The sequence below is a fragment of the Drosophila yakuba genome, chromosome 3R, assembly GCF_016746365.2.
Source record: "Drosophila yakuba strain Tai18E2 chromosome 3R, Prin_Dyak_Tai18E2_2.1, whole genome shotgun sequence".
Taxonomy (NCBI): Eukaryota; Metazoa; Arthropoda; class Insecta; order Diptera; family Drosophilidae; genus Drosophila; species Drosophila yakuba.
The window spans coordinates 1917707-1937576 of NC_052530.2; the positions used below are offsets into that span (position 1 = coordinate 1917707).

Consider the following 19870-nt stretch of genomic DNA (forward strand, 5'->3'; position numbering starts at 1 on the left):
GCGGCTAGGAATCGCAGTGTCGTCAGCAAAGGTGGATATTGTTAGCCGGTCACTCGTGGGAATATCCGCTGTATAGATGACGTATAGAGTTGGCCCAAGTGCGTTGCCTTGAGGGACTCCAGCTTCGATGGGGTAGTTGTCGGATATGGTTGTATTGCACCTCACTGCGAAGGCTCTGTTGTAGAGGTAAGATTCAAGGAGTTTATGAGTGTACCCAGGTAAGTGTGTTTTAATTTTATGCATGTCCTTCAAGCCAGACGCGGTTGAATGCTTGAGATACATCGAGGAATATTGCGCTGCAATATTCTTAACGCTCGAAGGCTGTGCGAATCTCTGATGTTATTCTGTTGACTTGCTTGATAGTTCCGTGTTTTCCTCTGAAGCCAAATTGATGGGCTCGGATAATGTTGTGAGCTTCCATATGTGGTATTATGCGCGTTGGAAGGCATTTTTCAAATAATTTCGACAGGCATGATAATAAACTTATTGGCCTGTATGATGATGGAATCGTTTGATGCGTTCCGGGCTTAGATATCATTATTTATACTTGGGAAGCCGAGGCTTATGATTCCGTTGAAGAATTTACAGATGCCCTCAACCGCACAGTACAGAAGTTCCATTACCATTTTTGTAGTTATTGGGTCGCCGCAATGATCTTTTTTTGGTTTAGTTCTCTAATGACTTTTGTGATCTCTTTCGGCTGAAATGAAGTTGGCAGGTTCCAATTGGGAAGAGCATGGGAAGAACATGGGGAAGAACATGTGCATTTGCTGAGGGGTTCGGCGGAAAGACGCCTCTGAGATATAAAGCAAATGTTTCGGCTACTATATTGGTTGCTTCAGAGTCCGGTTTAGTTTGCGGGTGGCTTTATTAAGACGTTGTTTTGAGCATGGCGATCTGCTGGTTTCCCACCCCCGTCGCAGACGCTCCTTTTCCAGAACCAGCTTTTCAATTTGCAGGCTAGTTTTGAACATCTTAGTTTCAACATCCTTTCGTTTTGGTGTTGAGATCCTGGCTGCTGTGACGAGTACCTCTTCCAGAGCGGCGGTAGAGCAGCCAGTGTCCGCTTCTATATTTAGCCGAGGAGTTAGCTCAATATGGGAACTCACATACTTTCTGTATTTCATCTAGTTTGTGTTTTGCGACGTCAGCCTATAATTTCCGTAATTTCTGGGCGTTGAAGAAGGGTTATCGGCAAAGGCGAGTGGTCAGATGAGAGATCCGGGAGGGCCGCCTATTAGATCGCGTGTGTTGTTTTTTGTCACCGCGAAATCAATTAGATCTGGGATCTTTCTCGGGTCTGCATGCCAGTATGTGGGGCTACCAGGAGAAACGTAGTGCAGTTTATTGCTCATTTTTATAAGTGTATTATAAAGTTGTTTCCTGACTGCACTTTTATGGACGTGGCTTGCAAGTAATTTGTTGCAAACCTTTCGTGAAAGTGGTGTTCGATACGTTCTCTGATTAAGATGCCGGTCCCGCCGTGGACTTTTCCCTCCGGATGATCTGTGCGGTAGAAGGTGTAGCCTCTTATATGGAAGTTATATCGTTTCAACCAGCAGCATGGCGTCGATGTGATTTGAATTTAGGAATTGTGCTATTTCAGGTTTATGCCGTGAAATGCCGTTGGCATTCCACATGGAAATACGTAGTTTATTATTTGGACTGTTGTGCTAAAAGCAACTGAATCACCATGTCCTGGATCTGGACAAGGGTTTTCATAGTTGTTTTCATAAATGACATAAGTTCCATCATACCTTGTTGCATGGTGACCAGCATAGCTTCCAAACTGGTGCCTGGTTCCAGCTAAGCGAGCTTCCCTTATTTAGCGGACAAAATGAAGATCTGCCTGCCTTGCCGAAGTATATGTCTCGGGTACTTTTTGGGCTATGATACGCGTTTTGCGTATTTTGTTGACGCGTAGATGTCGCTCGTTTCATGCGACTCTTCAACTTCTTCTTCAACAACCGCACAGCCTCTGTAGTTTGCCGTATGGTTTCCTCCACAGTTGCCACATTTTTTCTTTAAGGGATCTTTTTTGTTTGCGGGGCAGTTTACGGAGTTGCGGAAGTCTCTGCAGACTACGCAGACAGCCGCAGTGTGCAGTATGTCGATTCCGGGCGTCGTGGCGGTGAACTCCTACGCTGAGTTGGCGGATTTTGCCGGCGGGAACGTTGGGACGAGGCCGAAGCTGCTTGCCGGGTTGGCACCGGTTGGAGACGCGAGCGCGCTCGCGACCGCAACAACGAGCTAACCTGCTCGTGCATGTGGAGCAGTGTGTGGTGGGAGCGGTCGCACTTCTTGCAACGACCACCGCTTCGCTAGTCTCCCGTGGAATGCTCCTGAGCGAGGCAATTGGCGCAGTATTTGTTAATGAGGACTGCTCGCAGACGCTTTTCAGCGCTGAGCTTTAGGAACCTCGCGCACTTCCGAAGAGGATGGATACCGCGACAGACTCGGCATCGGTAGGATTGAATACCTCGGGTACGTCTGCTCTCCAAGGCACGAGCACTGCGTGCGTTTTGTTGACGAGGCGCCATGCTGCGCGTAGTTGAATGTCGAAAGGAGATCGAAAACGAAATGAAAAATAATGGATGATTAGTGCTAGTGAACTACAACTATTATAGTGGAGATTCGGAAGACTCCGTCGGCAAAAGCACCACTTTTGCCACTGGACGTTTAACAACTCCACGTGCAGTACGGATATTTACTACACGGACGTTGCCGTCGGCTCCTGGGAAGACAGACTCAATTCTGCCGAGCCGTCACTCATTAGAGGGTAAGTTGTCGTCCTTGATGACGACCATGTCATCGATGCGGAGATTTTTGGACGGGGCCTGCCATTTAGTGCGCTTGTGGAGTTTTTTGAGGTACTCTTCTTTCCATCGCACACGGAACTGCTGATGGAGAGCTTTCAAATGCTGCCACTGATTAAGAATGGATTTCGTTTCTCCCTTTACTTCGGGTTCCCCCGTGGACATAAGGGGTCCCCCGACAAGGAAATGACCTGGCGTCAAAGCCAGCCAATCTGTCGGATCCTCAGACATAGGGGAGAGCGGCCTGCAGTTAAGGCACGCTTCTATTTTTGCCAAGAGCGTGGAGAGCTCTTCGAACGTGTATTTTCGTATGGAAGTGCAGTTGTAAAATAGCGTCTTAGAACTTTTTACGCCTGCATCTCTTGATGACTATAGGCATTCGTCACCGACTCTTTTACGGCTTGAAGGAAATCGCGCGAAAGCAGGGTGGCAGCGCCAACAAAGGTTTTGCCATTGTCTGACTGGACTTGACGTGGACACCCTCTTCTGGATACAAAACGAGCGAAAGCGGCAAGAAACTTTTCGGTCGTTAAGTCAGATGTAGGCTCTAAATGGATGGCCTTGGTGGAGAAACAAACAAAAACTAACACATACCCCTTTGTAATAAGACATGCTCTTCCCGTATAGTTCTTTATATCGAACGGACCGGCGTAATCCATGCCAGTATACGTGAATGGTCGGGAGAACTATACTCTTTCTTTCTTTCTCATCAGTTGGCTTTGCAACCGCTTTTTGTGGATCACATATACTTTGCACGAATTTACTACTGCTTTCATCAGGTTCTTAGTTCTCGGAATCCAGTATTTCGACCGGATGAGGCGCACCATTAACTCGTTACCACCATGGAGAGTTATGCGATGAGTGAAATTCGCAAGGGGCGAGAAAGCAGGCAGTTATACGGAAGAATCACTGGATGCCGTTCATTGTATTGAAGGCTTTCGGAAGCCCTGATCAGTCCTTGCGGATCTAGAAACGGGTTCATGCTTAGGATGGGACTTGAACTTGGCACTGGACGCTTTTGACTTAGGCAGTGATATTCCACAGGGAATTCACTCCGCTGAGTGTTCGAAATTAGGAACCGCTCGGCGGCGGCGATTTCAGTGGCCAGCAAATGCACATCAGATGGAGATGTCTGCTTCCTGCACCGCTGAATGAAGCGATGAACATAAGCAAGGACCCGTAGAGCTTTCTCAAGCTTGGAGAAACGTGCCAACAACTCTTTAGAAGGAGCTTTTGCGAGATGGACTTTTAGAGCACGCTTCTCCAGGTCGGTCACCGGAGCGTTGTCGACCTGAGTTGGCCATTGGTTGCGTGGATTTTGCAACCAAGTCGGTCCGTGCCACCATAACTGGCTATCGGCTAGATCTTGAAGGGAAACTCATCTACTTGCCAGGTCTGCTGGATTATGCTCAGATTGAACATGAGACCAATTCTCTGTTTTTGTGGCCTGGGCGATCTTCGTCACCCTATTGGCTACAAATGTGGTCCACTGGCACGCTGGCTTGCTTAACCATGCAAGCACTATCGTGGAGTCCGTCCAACAGTAAAGTTCGGAGTTAATCGTAGGCATCTGCGGAATGATGGCTGCAGCCATTTCGGAAAGCAATAACGCTCCGCACAGCTCCAGTCTTGGGAGCGAAACCGTTTTGACTGGTGCTACCCGGGTTATCGCGGTTATGAGTTGCACCATAATGGTGCTGCCCACTTCTACGCGGACATATATTGCCGCCCCATAAGCCTTTTGCGATGCATCGCAAAAGCCATGATGCTCGACCTTGAAATTTGGATGAAACGATAGTGGAATGCGTATCTGCTCTAAAACCGAATAACTTTGGAGAAAATTAAGCCATCGCTGTAAAAGCTTATTTGGAATGTTTTCGTCCCACCCAAGCTCCTGCAGCCAAATCTCCTGCATGAAAATTTTAGCTCGAACGATAAACGGCGCTAACCAGCCTGCAGGGTCGAACAATTTGGCAATTTGGGACAGGACTTGGCGTTTTGTAAAGGACGTTACGTTTAAGACATCGTGATGTGGCATATAATAGGTTTTGCAATCATGAGTAGGAAGAACTTGTCGCATGTGCTTTAAGTCGAGATATTCCTGGATCACCGAATCGTATCTCGCTTTTAAGGCCTCATCTCTTTTTAGACGCTGCTCATTTCTTAAAAACTGAGCTAACGCGAAAGACCTAGAATGCCCTAGCCCGGATTCGATATGTTCTGGGTCGCGAAAAGGCAGAGTAACGACATATTTGCCGCACTCGTTTCTCGTGGTCGTTTGACGGAAATTCTTCTCGCACATGGAATCGGATTCTTTTACCAACTTTGTTGGTATATTCTCCACCTCCCAAAATGTTGTGAGTAGTTTGTCCAGTGAATTATCGTACGCGTGGGAAATCTGCGTCAAAAAGGAGGAAATTCTGCTTTGGGCTGAGGCTGACACTGGCCCAGCTAGTACCCAGCCGAAAATGGTCTCTTGCCCCAAGAGAGAGCCACAGATGTTGGATTTTGCTCCACTCAAAAGCACCGAAGGCAGAATGTCGGCTCCGATAAGGACATCTGTTTGTGCGCCCTCATAGAATTTTGGATCCGCCAGTGGAAAATCGGGAAGATCCCGAAGGAAATTTGGGAGGAAGGCAGATTTCCGGCTAGTTGAGGGAGGGCATAGGCCGTCGTCTCCAACTGCAACGCGGGCCTAGTCGAGCGAGATCGGATGGTGAAACTGCAGAGCTTCTTGGACTGAGCGGCTACTGTTTGGCTTAAGCCTGAGACTTGGGCTTGCACCACCTGGAATGGCAATCTAATTAGATTGAACAGTCGCTCGGTTATGAATGTTGCCTCTGATCCGGAGTCGATCAGGGCGCGTGCCTTAAAGTTAGTGCCAAGATGGGAAATATTGATTACGGCAGTGCCAAGAAGGATAGCTCTTGAGCCCGTGGCGAAATAATTTTGAACACCGGCTTGCTCATTTGGAACGAAATTGGCCTGATTAGCGGAAATTGGCCTTGCAGGATTTAAAGGGCTTGAATTGCTGGAAAAGGGGTTGTTTCGGTGCAACAACGTGTGATGCGCGGACGTGGATGCGTAAAGCAGGACCTTTTGGTCCAGACAGAAGGGCGATCGGGCGTGATCCAGTGGAGGCTGCTGGCTTTCAGTTTCGAGTGTACTTTTTTGCATTTGATATGCCTACGCCATGCTAGGCGTCTGTCGAGGTGGATGCCGAGATACGTTACTTCTTTAACTTGTGGGATCTGCATGCTATTCAGGGAGAGCGGAGTGCAAGTTTGTCTATTAAGAGTAAACGTTATGTGCTAGCACTTTTGTGAAGGCAGTCAGATAGGCACTTCTCGACTACCATGAGGTAGTTGGCGAGTTGGGTTGTTGCACCGACTGGGCATCTGGAGCGGCTAGGAATCGCAGTGTCGTCAGCAAAGGTGGATATTGTTAGCCGGTCACTCGTGGGAATATCCGCTGTATAGATGACGTATAGAGTTGGCCCAAGTGCGTTGCCTTGAGGGACTCCAGCTTCGATGGGGTAGTTGTCGGATATGGTTGTATTGCACCTCACTGCGAAGGCTCTGTTGTAGAGGTAAGATTCAAGGAGTTTATGAGTGTACCCAGGTAAGTGTGTTTTAATTTTATGCATGTCCTTCAAGCCAGACGCGGTTGAATGCTTGAGATACATCGAGGAATATTGCGCTGCAATATTCTTAACGCTCGAAGGCTGTGCGAATCTCTGATGTTATTCTGTTGACTTGCTTGATAGTTCCGTGTTTTCCTCTGAAGCCAAATTGATGGGCTCGGATAATGTTGTGAGCTTCCATATGTGGTATTATGCGCGTTGGAAGGCATTTTTCAAATAATTTCGACAGGCATGATAATAAACTTATTGGCCTGTATGATGATGGAATCGTTTGATGCGTTCCGGGCTTAGATATCATTATTTATACTTGGGAAGCCGAGGCTTATGATTCCGTTGAAGAATTTACAGATGCCCTCAACCGCACAGTACGGAAGTTCCATTACCATTTTTGTAGTTATTGGGTCGCCGCAATGATCTTTTTTTGGTTTAGTTCTCTAATGACTTTTGTGATCTCTTTCGGCTGAAATGAAGTTGGCAGGTTCCAATTGGGAAGAGCATGGGAAGAACATGGGGAATAACATGTGCATTTGCTGAGGGGTTCGGCGGAAAGACGCCTCTGAGATATAAAGCAAATGTTTCGGCTACTATATTGGTTGCTTCAGAGTCCGGTTTAGTTTGCGGGTGGCTTTATTAAGACGTTGTTTTGAGCATGGCGATCTGCTGGTTTCCCACCCCCGTCGCAGACGCTCCTTTTCCAGAACCAGCTTTTCAATTTCCAGGCTGGTTTTGAACATCTTAGTTTCAACATCCTTTCGTTTTGGTGTTGAGATCCTGGCTGCTGTGACGAGTTCCTCTTCCAGAGCGGCGGTAGAGCAGCCAGTGTCTGCTTCTATATTTAGCCGAGGAGTTAGCTCAATATGGGAACTCACATACTTTCTGTATTTCATCTAGTTTGTGTTTTGCGACGTCAGCCTATAATTTCCGTAATTTCTGGGCGTTGAAGAAGGGTTATCGGCAAAGGCGAGTGGTCAGATGAGAGATCCGGGAGGGCCGCCTATTAGATCGCATGTGTTGTTTTTTGTCACCGCGAAATCAATTAGATCTGGGATCTTTCTCGGGTCTGCATGCCAGTATGTGGGGCTACCAGGAGAAACGTAGTGCAGTTTATTGCTCACTTTTATAAGTGTATTATAAAGTTGTTTCCTGACTGCACTTTTATGGACGTGGCTTGCAAGTAATTTGTTGCAAACCTTTCGTGAAAGTGGTGTTCGATACGTTCTCTGATTAAGATGACGGTCCCGCCGTGGACCATTCCCTCCGGATGATCTGTGCGGTAGAAGGTGTAGCCTCTTATATGGAAGTTATATCGTTTCAACCAGCATCATGGCGTCGATGTGATTTGAATTTAGGAATTGTGCTATTTCAGGTTTATGCCGTGAAATGCCGTTGGCATTCCACATGGAAATACGTAGTTTATTATTTGGACTGTTGTGCTAAAAGCAACTGAATCACCATGTCCTGGTTCTGGACAAGGGTTTTCATAGTTGTTTTCATAAATGACATAAGTTCCATCATACCTTGTTGCATGGTGACCAGCATAGCTTCCAAACTGGTGCCTGGTTCCAGCTAAGCGAGCTTCCCTTATTTAGCGGACAGAATGAAGATCTGCCTGCCTTGCCGAAGTATATGTCTCGGGTACTTTTTGGGCTATGATACGCGTTTTGCGTATTTTGTTGACGCGTAGATGTCGCTCGTTTCATGCGACTCTTCAACTTCTTCTTCAACAACCGCACAGCCTCTGTAGTTTGCCGTATGGTTTCCTCCACAGTTGCCACATTTTTTCTTTAAGGGATCTTTTTTGTTTGCGGGGCAGTTTACGCAGTTGCGGAAGTCTTTGCAGACTACGCAGACAGCCGCAGTGTGCAGTATGTCGATTCCGGGCGTCGTGGCGGTGAACTCCTACGCTGAGTTGGCGGATTTTGCCGGCGGGAACGTTGGGACGAGGCCGAAGCTGCTTGCCGGGTTGGCACCGGTTGGAGACGCGAGCGCGCTCGCGACCGCAACAACGAGCTAACCTGCTCGTGCATGTGGAGCAGTGTGTGGTGGGAGCGGTCGCACTTCTTGCAACGATCACCGCTTCGCTAGTCTCCCGTGGAATGCTCCTGAGCGAGGCAATTGGCGCAGTATTTGTTAATGAGGACTGCTCGCAGACGCTTTTCAGCGCTGAGCTTTAGGAACCTTGCGCACTTCCGAAGAGGATGGATACCGCGACAGACTCGGCATCGGTAGGATTGAATACCTCGGGTACGTCTGCTCTCCAAGGCACGAGCACTGACGAGGCGCCATGCTGCGCGTAGTTGAATGTCGAAAGGAGATCGAAAACGAAATGAAAAATAATGGATGATTAGTGCTAGTGAACTACAACTATTATAGTGGAGATTCGGAAGACTCCGTCGGCAAAAGCACCACTTTTGCCACTGGACGTTTAACAACTCCACGTGCAGTACGGATATTTACTACACGGACGTTGCCGTCGGCTCCTGGGAAGACAGACTCAATTCTGCCGAGCCGTCACTCATTAGAGGGTAAGTTGTCGTCCTTGATGACGACCATGTCATCGATGCGGAGATTTTTGGACGGGGCCTGCCATTTAGTGCGCTTGTGGAGTTCTTTGAGGTACTCTTCTTTCCATCGCACACGGAACTGCTGATGGAGAGCTTTCAAATGCTGCCACTGATTAAGAATGGATTTCGTTTCTCCCTTTACTTCGGGTTCCCCCGTGGACATAAGGGGTCCCCCGACAAGGAAATGACCTGGCGTCAAAGCCAGCCAATCTGTCGGATCCTCAGACATAGGGGAGAGCGGCCTGCAGTTAAGGCACGCTTCTATTTTTGCCAAGAGCGTGGAGAGCTCTTCGAACGTGTATTTTCGTATGGAAGTGCAGTTGTAAAATAGCGTCTTAGAACTTTTTACGCCTGCATCTCTTGATGACTATAGGCATTCGTCACCGACTCTTTTACGGCTTGAAGGAAATCGCGCGAAAGCAGGGTGGCAGCGCCAACAAAGGTTTTGCCATTGTCTGACTGGACTTGACGTGGACACCCTCTTCTGGATACAAAACGAGCGAAAGCGGCAAGAAACTTTTCGGTCGTTAAGTCAGATGTAGGCTCTAAATGGATGGCCTTGGTGGAGAAACAAACAAAAACTAACACATACCCCTTTGTAATAAGACATGCTCTTCCCGTATAGTTCTTTATATCGAACGGACCGGCGTAATCCATGCCAGTATACGTGAATGGTCGGGAGAACTATACTCTTTCTTTCTTTCTCATCAGTTGGCTTTGCAACCGCTTTTTGTGGATCACACATACTTTGCACGAATTTACTACTGCTTTCATCAGGTTCTTAGTTCTCGGAATCCAGTATTTCGACCGGATGAGGCGCACCATTAACTGGTTACCACCATGGAGAGTTATGCGATGAGTGAAATTCGCAAGGGGCGAGAAAGCAGGCAGTTATACGGAAGAATCACTGGATGCCGTTCATTGTATTGAAGGCTTTCGGAAGCCCTGATCAGTCCTTGCGGATCTAGAAACGGGTTCATGCTTAGGATGGGACTTGAACTTGGCACTGGACGCTTTTGACTTAGGCAGTGATATTCCACAGGGAATTCACTCCGCTGAGTGTTCGAAATTAGGAACCGCTCGGCGGCGGCGATTTCAGTGGCCAGCAAATGCACATCAGATGGAGATGTCTGCTTCCTGCACCGCTGAATGAAGCGATGAACATAAGCAAGGACCCGTAGAGCTTTCTCAAGCTTGGAGAAACGTGCCAACAACTCTTTAGAAGGAGCTTTTGCGAGATGGACTTTTAGAGCACGCTTCTACAGGTCGGTCACCGGAGCGTTGTCGACCTGAGTTGGCCATTGGTTGCGTGGATTTTGCAACCAAGTCGGTCCGTGCCACCATAACTGGCTATCGGCTAGATCTTGAAGGGAAACTCATCTACTTGCCAGGTCTGCTGGATTATGCTCAGATTGAACATGAGACCAATTCTCTGTTTTTGTGGCCTGGGCGATCTTCGTCACCCTATTGGCTACAAATGTGGTCCACTGGCACGCTGGCTTGCTTAACCATGCAAGCACTATCGTGGAGTCCGTCCAACAGTAAAGTTCGGAGTTAATCGTAGGCATCTGCGGAATGATGGCTGCAGCCATTTCGGAAAGCAATAACGCTCCGCACAGCTCCAGTCTTGGGAGCGAAACCGTTTTGACTGGTGCTACCCGGGTTATCGCGGTTATGAGTTGCACCATAATGGTGCTGCCCACTTCTACGCGGACATATATTGCCGCCCCATAAGCCTTTTGCGATGCATCGGAAAAGCCATGATGCTCGACCTTGAAATTTGGATGAAACGATAGTGGAATGCGTATCTGCTCTAAAACCGAATAACTTTGGAGAAAATTAAGCCATCGCTGTAAAAGCTTATTTGGAATGTTTTCGTCCCACCCAAGCTCCTGCAGCCAAATCTCCTGCATGAAAATTTTAGCTCGAACGATAAATGGCGCTAATTTGGCAATTTGGGACAGGACTTGGTGTTTTGTTAAGGACGTTACGTTTAAGACATCGTGATGTGGCATATAATACGTTTTGCAATCATGAGTAGGAAGAACTTGTCGCATGTGCTTTAAGTCGAGATATTCCTGGATCACCGAATCGTATCTCGCTTTTAAGGCCTCATCTCTTTTTAGACGCTGCTCATTTCTTAAAAACTGAGCCAACGCGAAAGACCTAGAATGCCCTAGCCCGGATTCGATATGTTCTGGGTCGCGAAAAGGCAGAGTAACGACATATTTGCCGCACTCGTTTCTCGTGGTCGTTTAAAGGAAATTCTTCTCGCACATGGAATCGGATTCTTTTACCAACTTTGTTGGTATATTCTCCACCTCCCAAAATGTTGTGTTTGTCCAGTGAATTATCGTACGCGTGGGAAATCTAAGTCGAAAAGGAGGAAATTCTGCTTTGGGCTGAGGCTGACACTGGCCCAGTTAGTACCCAGCCGAAAATGGTCTCTTGCCCCAAGAGAGAGCCACAGATGTTGGATTTTGCTCCACTCAAAAGCACCGAAGGCAGAATGTCGGCTCCGATAAGGACATCTGTTTGTGCGCCCTCATAGAATTTTGGATCCGCCAGTGGAAAATCGGGAAGATCCCGAAGGAAATTTGGGAGGAAGGCAGATTTCCGGCTAGTTGAGGGAGGGCATAGGCCGTCGTCTCCAACTGCAACGCGGGCCTAGTCGAGCGAGATCGGACGGTGAAACTGCAGAGCTTCTTGGACTGAGCGGCTACTGTTTGGCTTAAGCCTGAGACTTGGGCTTGCACCACCTGGAATGGCAATCTAATTAGATTGAACAGTCGCTCGGTTATGAATGTTGCCTCTGATCCGGAGTCGATCAGGGCGCGTGCCTTAAAGTTAGTGCCAAGATGGGAAATATTGATTACGGCAGTGCCAAGAAGGATAGCTCTTGAGCCCGTGGCGAAATAATTTTGAACACCGGCTTGCTCATTTGGAACGAAATTGGCCTGATTAGCGGAAATTGGCCTTGCAGGATTTAAAGGGCTTGAATTGCTGGTAAAGGGGTTGTTTCGGTGCAACAACGTGTGATGCCGGCCACGGCAAGTAAAACAATTGTGCGTGCTTTTGCACTCACGAAGCTGATGTCCCTTTGCAAAGCAGTTTAAGCATAGCTGCTTCCGTTTAATGTAGGCTGACCGGTCGTCAACCGACATTTGGAGAAAACATACACGGACGGGATGGTTTTCCTTGTTGCACAAGTCGCAACTTTTTGATTTTGGAGCCACTTTCGTCTCATAGGAATTTAGTTTTCTAGAGGGCCCACTTAAGTTCATCGCTTTGGAGTGCGTCTGACTTGGTACGGACGGTCTCACATCATCGATGGCCTCTAGGGTTCGATGACGTACTGTGAGGACGGTGTTCAGCTCTGCCCATGTCGGGATGTCGGCTTTCTTATGGAGCGACTGCTCCCATAAGGAGAGAGTTATCTTTGGGATCTTGGATGAACACAGATATACCAGCAGGCAGTCCCTGTTCTTAGTGTTGATGCCTGACAGTTCTAAGGTAGTCAAGCAACCTTGAACAGTACTTTGCAGTACCTTCAAGGCCGCCCCAGATTCCTGTGGTTACGACTGCACATTAAACAGTATTTTCAATTGACTGTTTACCAACAATCGTTTATTTTCGAAACGCTCTATTAGGTTTTCCCACGCAGAGCGGAAACCCTCGTTGGTGAGAGGCGAAATCGAAACGATGGCATGCGCGTCGCCCCTTGTTTTGGCATTTAAATGGAATAACTTTTCAACCGGAGTCAGCCGTGGATTATTGATAAAAATGGCTGTGAAAAGATCCCGGAAAGTCGGCCAGCGAAGATAGTCGCCTGCGAAAACTTCTGTATCGCATGGAGGCAACCGACAGCCAGAGGAAATGTAGGCCTGGGGCGCAGCGTTCGCGGCTGGGATGGACTGAGACGTGCCCTGCTCGATTTTATCAACGAGCTGGGCAACACACCTTTCATTGACTGAATAGCAATAACTGTATTTAGCCCTGAGAATAGGCATGTTGCCTGCTGCCGCAGGCATGTGTCTGCTGACACAAGGTTTCTGAGCAGAGGTCGAATTCCTTTTCAACCTTGTCCCATAGGTTTCGGACTTGGTCGCGACGGACGCTGAGCATCGTGATGGTTGGAGCTGCGGATTCCGGAGTGTTAATCTGAGCCTCAAATTCGCTTAAGCGGTCAGAAACCGAAATAAATTTGGCTAGCGCTAGATCGGAAGCAGCCATATTTTTAGGTGTGCACTGTACTGTGGCTTTGGATGGAGTAGCACAGTCGTCGGAAATCTGCGCAGGCGTTTTCACCGAAATGCTTGGGATTCTTGGACTCTTGGGTCCTTGTGGTGAAAAAATAGACATGGGTTTGTCAGCGGACAATTTCTTCTTATCGTTATCGATGGGCATAATCGAAAAAATGCGAAATGGAAGGGAAGCGGTTTTGGAGCCCGGTCACACTTTTGAAAATGTAGACAGATTCCTTAGACTGCACTTAATAAATTTAAGCTTGCCATCCTGAACGTTATAAAGCAGCGGAAAAAGACCGTATAGGATGTAATGGGTGAGAAAGTGATGTAAAATTTACGAAGTGAAAACGCCGTAGTTTCGACTAATTGGACAGGTGACTCGGAGTGAACAGCGAATTGTATAAATGGCCTGTGATTTATGGTAATTAGGTCACCCTGATTTACGGTTGGAACACTTGGAATGTTGAACACGGTGAAAAAAATGTTAATTAGAACGTAGAAAATTTAATTTTTTTTGTTTACAACTGGAAACGGAGAAAATGGAATGGTGGAATTGGAGTCTTTTCTCCGCGTTGTAAGTACTTCTAAAACAAACACAAATTAATATCCAAGCCATACATGAAAAAATATTTGTCGGGTGAACGACTTATTTGGCGGTCGTATTATTTATTTATGGATGAAAAAAATTATTGTCTTGTAGTTTTTTTTTTAAATTTTTAATGAAAATTTAAAATTTAATTTAATAAATATTGAAAAATTTATTTGTTAAAAAAAAAACAGAAAAAACCGCTTTTAATTTATTGCTCGGAAATTAATTTGGAAATTTACGGAAAAAATTGATGGTAAACAAAACGCCTTTTCCGCGTCGGCACTTGGAATAAATTTTATTTGTGGTTTGGATTTGCCGACGGGAAACAATTTACACTGTGGTATATGTTTAAAAGGAATGCAGACTATATTCGCAATGTATTTCGGTAATATATGTGGATGTAATATATGTAATGTATATGTGACATATGTGGATATAATATATGTAATGTATATGTGCTATATGTAGATGTAATAGATTTTATTTGGAATGGCCAGGGGGTATAAGTTGTTTGTTTCGTTATTGTATTTTTCGTTAGCAAAGCAAATTGTATTAAGTGGATTGCGGATTTAAAACAAAAAAAAAACTTTGGAACTTTTGCAGCTTTGGACTTAGAAATTTTCACTGAACTTAGCACAAATTATTTTCACTTTTTCACATTTGGAATTTTGCACTTTTCGGACTGGATGAATATTTAAATACATTCGGAAATTTGGACTTAGAAATTTTCACGAATGAGGGTGAACGGATAACGGTGGGTAATATGGCGGCGCCCGTGGGAATGAATAAGTACTTTTCTTTAATTGCCTTTTGTCGGAGAAATCCGTTAGATTTGACAATAAATCTTACAGCAAATTGAACGAAATTGAATTTTAGAACCTTTTGCTGCAGACCGGCAATTAAAAGGAATGGAAATTTCGTACTTATCTTGTAATTTGTTCGCTGGTGGACAAACTTAAAAATCCAGGTGATCTGGCTCGAATGGATCAAAAATGTTGGGTGTGATGGGGGTTGCTGTCCTGGAATTTTCCAAATCGGCTGAAATAGAAAACACACGAAAGGGCGAACACTTGAATTTTCTTAGTTGCGCGGGCGCGTCCGGGCGTATGTTTGATCGTTCGTAATAGTTTTTACACTGGTGCTTATTCTAATTAGCTAGGCTCTCCCAAGCGCAGCGGAGACTCCTTGGAGACTCTGTGGTGAAGAGCGAGAGAGCGTAAGAGGGAGCGGAGAGCGGGTGACAGTCCAAACCCCGTAACTTGGACACTAATATAGACTGTAACTGTGGAAATGGCCCTGACAAATTATGGCTGGGTTGGAAGGTCGGTACGTTGAAAGCGGGTTCGGTTGGAATCCCGAATCAAGGCCCTTGCAAGGGGATTTGCGTGGGCAGAGAGTTTTTCATTGTGCGATGTTTTTTGCTTGTTTTTTGATCTTTTACTGCGAGAATGCCGAGGTTTCTGTGGATGGTTTAGTTTCGCATATACTATGGTGCTCCAGTGATAGTTCGCAGGATCTTGGATTGAGCGCGCTGTATGTCTATGTTGGTTTTGCTCGCGGTCCCCCAAAGCTGGGAGATATACGTTCAGATTGGCTTAAGAGTGGATGCGTAAAGCAGGACCTTTTGGTCCAGACAGAAGGGCGACCGGGCGTGATCCAGTGGAGGCTGCTGGCTTTCAGTTTCGAGTGTACTTTTTTGCATTTGATATGCCTACGCCATGCTAGGCGTCTGTCGAGGTGGATGCCGAGATACGTTACTTCTTTAACTTGTGGGATCTGCATGCTATTCAGGGAGAGCGGAGTGCAAGTTTGTCTGTTAAGAGTAAACGTTATGTGCTAGCACTTTTGTGAAGGCAGTCAGATAGGCACTTCTCGACTACCATGAGGTAGTTGGCGAGTTGGGTTGTTGCACCGACTGGGCATCTGGAGCGGCTAAGAATCGCAGTGTCGTCAGCAAAGGTGGATATTGTTAGCCGGTCACTCGTGGGAATATCCGCTGTATAGATGACGTATAGAGTTGGCCCAAGTGCGTTGCCTTGAGGGACTCCAGCTTCGATGGGGTAGTTGTCGGATATGGTTGTATTGCACCTCACTGCGAAGGCTCTGTTGTAGAGGTAAGATTCAAGGAGTTTATGAGTGTACCCAGGTAAGTGTGTTTTAATTTTATGCATGTCCTTCAAGCCAGACGCGGTTGAATGCTTGAGATACATCGAGGAATATTGCGCTGCAATATTCTTAACGCTCGAAGGCTGTGCGAATCTCTGATGTTATTCTGTTGACTTGCTTGATAGTTCCGTGTTTTCCTCTGAAGCCAAATTGATGGGCTCGGATAATGTTGTGAGCTTCCATATGTGGTATTATGCGCGTTGGAAGGCATTTTTCAAATAATTTCGACAGGCATGATAATAAACTTATTGGCCTGTATGATGATGGAATCGTTTGATGCGTTCCGGGCTTAGATATCATTATTTATACTTGGGAAGCCGAGGCTTATGATTCCGTTGAAGAATTTACAGATGCCCTCAACCGCACAGTACGGAAGTTCCATTACCATTTTTGTAGTTATTGGGTCGCCGCAATGATCTTTTTTTGGTTTAGTTCTCTAATGCCTTTGTGATCTCTTTCGGCTGAAATGAAGTTGGCAGGTTCCAATTGGGAAGAGCATGGGAAGAACATGGGGAAGAACATGTGCATTTGCTGAGGGGTTCGGCGGAAAGACGCCTCTGAGATATAAAGCAAATGTTTCGGCTACTATATTGGTTGCTTCAGAGTCCGGTTTAGTTTGCGGGTGGCTTTATTAAGACGTTGTTTTGAGCATGGCAATCTGCTGGTTTCCCACCCCCGTCGCAGACGCTCCTTTTCCAGAACCAGCTTTTCAATTTGCAGGCTGGTTTTGAACATCTTAGTTTCAACATCCTTTCGTTTTGGTGTTGAGATCCTGGCTGCTGTGACGAGTACCTCTTCCAGAGCGGCGGTAGAGCAGCCAGTGTCCGCTTCTATATTTAGCCGAGGAGTTAGCTCAATATGGGAACTCACATACTTTCTGTATTTCATCTAGTTTGTGTTTTGCGACGTCAGCCTATAATTTCCGTAATTTCTGGGCGTTGAAGAAGGGTTATCGGCAAAGGCGAGTGGTCAGATGAGAGATCCGGGAGGGCCGCCTATTAGATCGCGTGTGTTGTTTTTTGTCACCGCGAAATCAATTAGATCTGGGATCTTTCTGGGGTCTGCAGGCCAGTATGTATGTTAAGTGTATTATAAAGTTGTTTCCTGACTGCACTTTTATGGACGTGGCTTGCGAGTAATTTGTTGCAAACCTTTCGTGAAAGTGGTGTTCGATACGTTCTCTGATTAAGATGCCGGTCCCGCCGTGGACTTTTCCCTCCGGATGATCTGTGCGGTAGAAGGTGTAGCCTCTTATATGGAAGTTATATCGTTTCAACCAGCAGCATGGCGTCGATGTGATTTGAATTTAGGAATTGTGCTATTTCAGGTTTATGCCGTGAAATGCCGTTGGCATTCCACATGGAAATACGTAGTTTATTATTTGGACTGTTGTGCTAAAAGCAACTGAATCACCATGTCCTGGTTCTGGACAAGGGTTTTCATAGTTGTTTTCATAAATGACATAAGTTCCATCATACCTTGTTGCATGGTGACCAGCATAGCTTCCAAACTGGTGCCTGGTTCCAGCTAAGCGAGCTTCCCTTATTTAGCGGACAGAATGAAGATCTGGCTGCCTTGCCGAAGTATATGTCTGGGGTACTTTTTGGGCTATGATACGCGTTTTGCGTATTTTGTTGACGCGTAGATGTCGCTCGTTTCATGCGACTCTTCAACTTCTTCTTCAACAACCGCACAGCCTCTGTAGTTTGCCGTATGGTTTCCTCCACAGTTGCCACATTTTTTCTTTAAGGGATCTTTTTTGTTTGCGGGGCAGTTTACGGAGTTGCGGAAGTCTCTGCAGACTACGCAGACAGCCGCAGTGTGCAGTATGTCGATTCCGGGCGTCGTGGCGGTGAACTCCTACGCTAAGTTGGCGGATTTTGCCGGCGGGAACGTTGGGACGAGGCCGAAGCTGCTTGCCGGGTTGGCACCGGTTGGAGACGCGAGCGCGCTCGCGACCGCAACAACGAGCACTTCTTGCAACGATCACCGCTTCGGCAGTCTCCCGTAGAATGCTCCTGAGCGAGGCAATTGGCGCAGTATTTGTTAATGAGGACTGCTCGCAGACGCTTTTCAGCGCTGAGCTTTAGGAACCTTTTGGACGGGGCCTGCCATTTAGTGCGCTTGTGGAGTTCTTTGAGGTACTCTTCTTTCCATCGCACACGGAACTGCTGATGGAGAGCATTCAAATGCTGCCACTGATTAAGAATGGATTTCGTTTCTCCCTTTACTTCGGGTTCCCCCGTGGACATAAGGGGTCCCCCGACAAGGAAATGACCTGGCGTCAAAGCCAGCCAATCTGTCGGATCCTCAGACATAGGGGAGAGCGGCCTGCAGTTAAGGCACGCTTCTATTTTTGCCAAGAGCGTGGAGAGCTCTTCGAACGTGTATTTTCGTATGGCAGTGCAGTTGTAAAATAGCGTCTTAGAACTTTTTACGCCTGCATCTCTTGATGACTATAGGCATTCGTCACCGACTCTTTTACGGCTTGAAGGAAATTGCGCGAAAGCAGGGTGGCAGCGCCAACAAAGGTTTTGCCATTGTCTGACTGGACTTGACGTGGACACCCTCTTCTGGATACAAAACGAGGGATAGCGGCAAGAAACTTTTCGGTCGTTAAGTCAGATGTAGGCTCTAAATGGATGGCCTTGGTGGAGAAACAAACAAAAACTAACACATACCCCTTTGTAATAAGACATGCCCTTCCTGTATAGTTCTTTATATCGAACGGACCGGCGTAATCCATGCCAGTATACGTGAATGGTCGGGAGAACTATACTCTTTCTTTGGGCAGGACACCCATCAGTTGGCTTTGCAACCGCTTTTTGTAAATCACACATACTTTGCACGAATTTACTACTGCTTTCATCAGGTTCTTAGTTCTCGGAATCCAGTATTTCGACCGGATGAGGCGCACCATTAACTGGTTACCACCATGGAGAGTTATGCGATGAGTGAAATTCGCAAGGGGCGAGAAAGCAGGCAGTTATACGGAAGAATCACTGGATGCCGTTCATTGTATTGAAGGCTTTCGGAAGCCCTGATCAGTCCTTGCGGATCTAGAAACGGGTTCATGCTTAGGATGGGACTTGAACTTGGCACTGGACGCTTTTGACTTAGGCAGTGATATTCCACAGGGAATTCACTCCGCTGAGTGTTCGAAATTAGGAACCGCTCGGCGGCGGCGATTTCAGTGGCCAGCAAATGCACATCAGATGGAGATGTCTGCTTCCTGCACCGCTGAATGAAGCGATGAACATAAGCAAGGACCCGTAGAGCTTTCTCAAGCTTGGAGAAACGTGCCAACAACTCTTTAGAAGGAGCTTTTGCGAGATGGACTTTTAGAGCACGCTTCTCCAGGTCGGTCACCGGAGCGTTGTCGACCTGAGTTGGCCATTGGTTGCGTGGATTTTGCAACCAAGTCGGTCCGTGCCACCATAACTGGCTATCGGCTAGATCTTGAAGGGAAACTCATCTACTTGCCAGGTCTGCTGGATTATGCTCAGATTGAACATGAGACCAATTCTCTGTTTTTGTGGCCTGGGCGATCTTCGTCACCCTATTGGCTACAAATGTGGTCCACTGGCACGCTGGCTTGCTTAACCATGCAAGCACTATCGTGGAGTCCGTCCAACAGTAAAGTTCGGAGTTAATCGTAGGCATCTGCGGAATGATGGCTGCAGCCATTTCGGAAAGCAATAACGCTCCGCACAGCTCCAGTCTTGGGAGCGAAACCGTTTTGACTGGTGCTACCCGGGTTATCGCGGTTATGAGTTGCACCATAATGGTGCTGCCCACTTCTACGCGGACATATATTGCCGCCCCATAAGCCTTTTGCGATGCAT

At 46.9% G+C, this 19870-nt stretch overlaps 2 protein-coding genes and 1 pseudogene across 4 annotated transcripts in view; 1 reads left to right on the forward strand and 2 right to left on the reverse strand.

Annotated features, from left to right (window-relative positions):
• LOC26535463 (proton-associated sugar transporter A) overlaps positions 1–19870 on the forward strand; it is a 335879-nt gene that overhangs the window by 299784 nt on the left and 16225 nt on the right. The gene's annotated exons all lie outside the window — the stretch shown is intronic.
• LOC120321842 lies at positions 9272–11288 on the reverse strand (annotated as a pseudogene).
• LOC120321843 lies at positions 11406–12783 on the reverse strand. Its single transcript, XM_039375841.1, has one exon. The coding sequence runs from the start codon at positions 12305–12307 to the stop codon at positions 11513–11515; it is 795 nt and encodes a 264-aa protein (XP_039231775.1). The 5' UTR covers positions 12308–12783; the 3' UTR covers positions 11406–11512.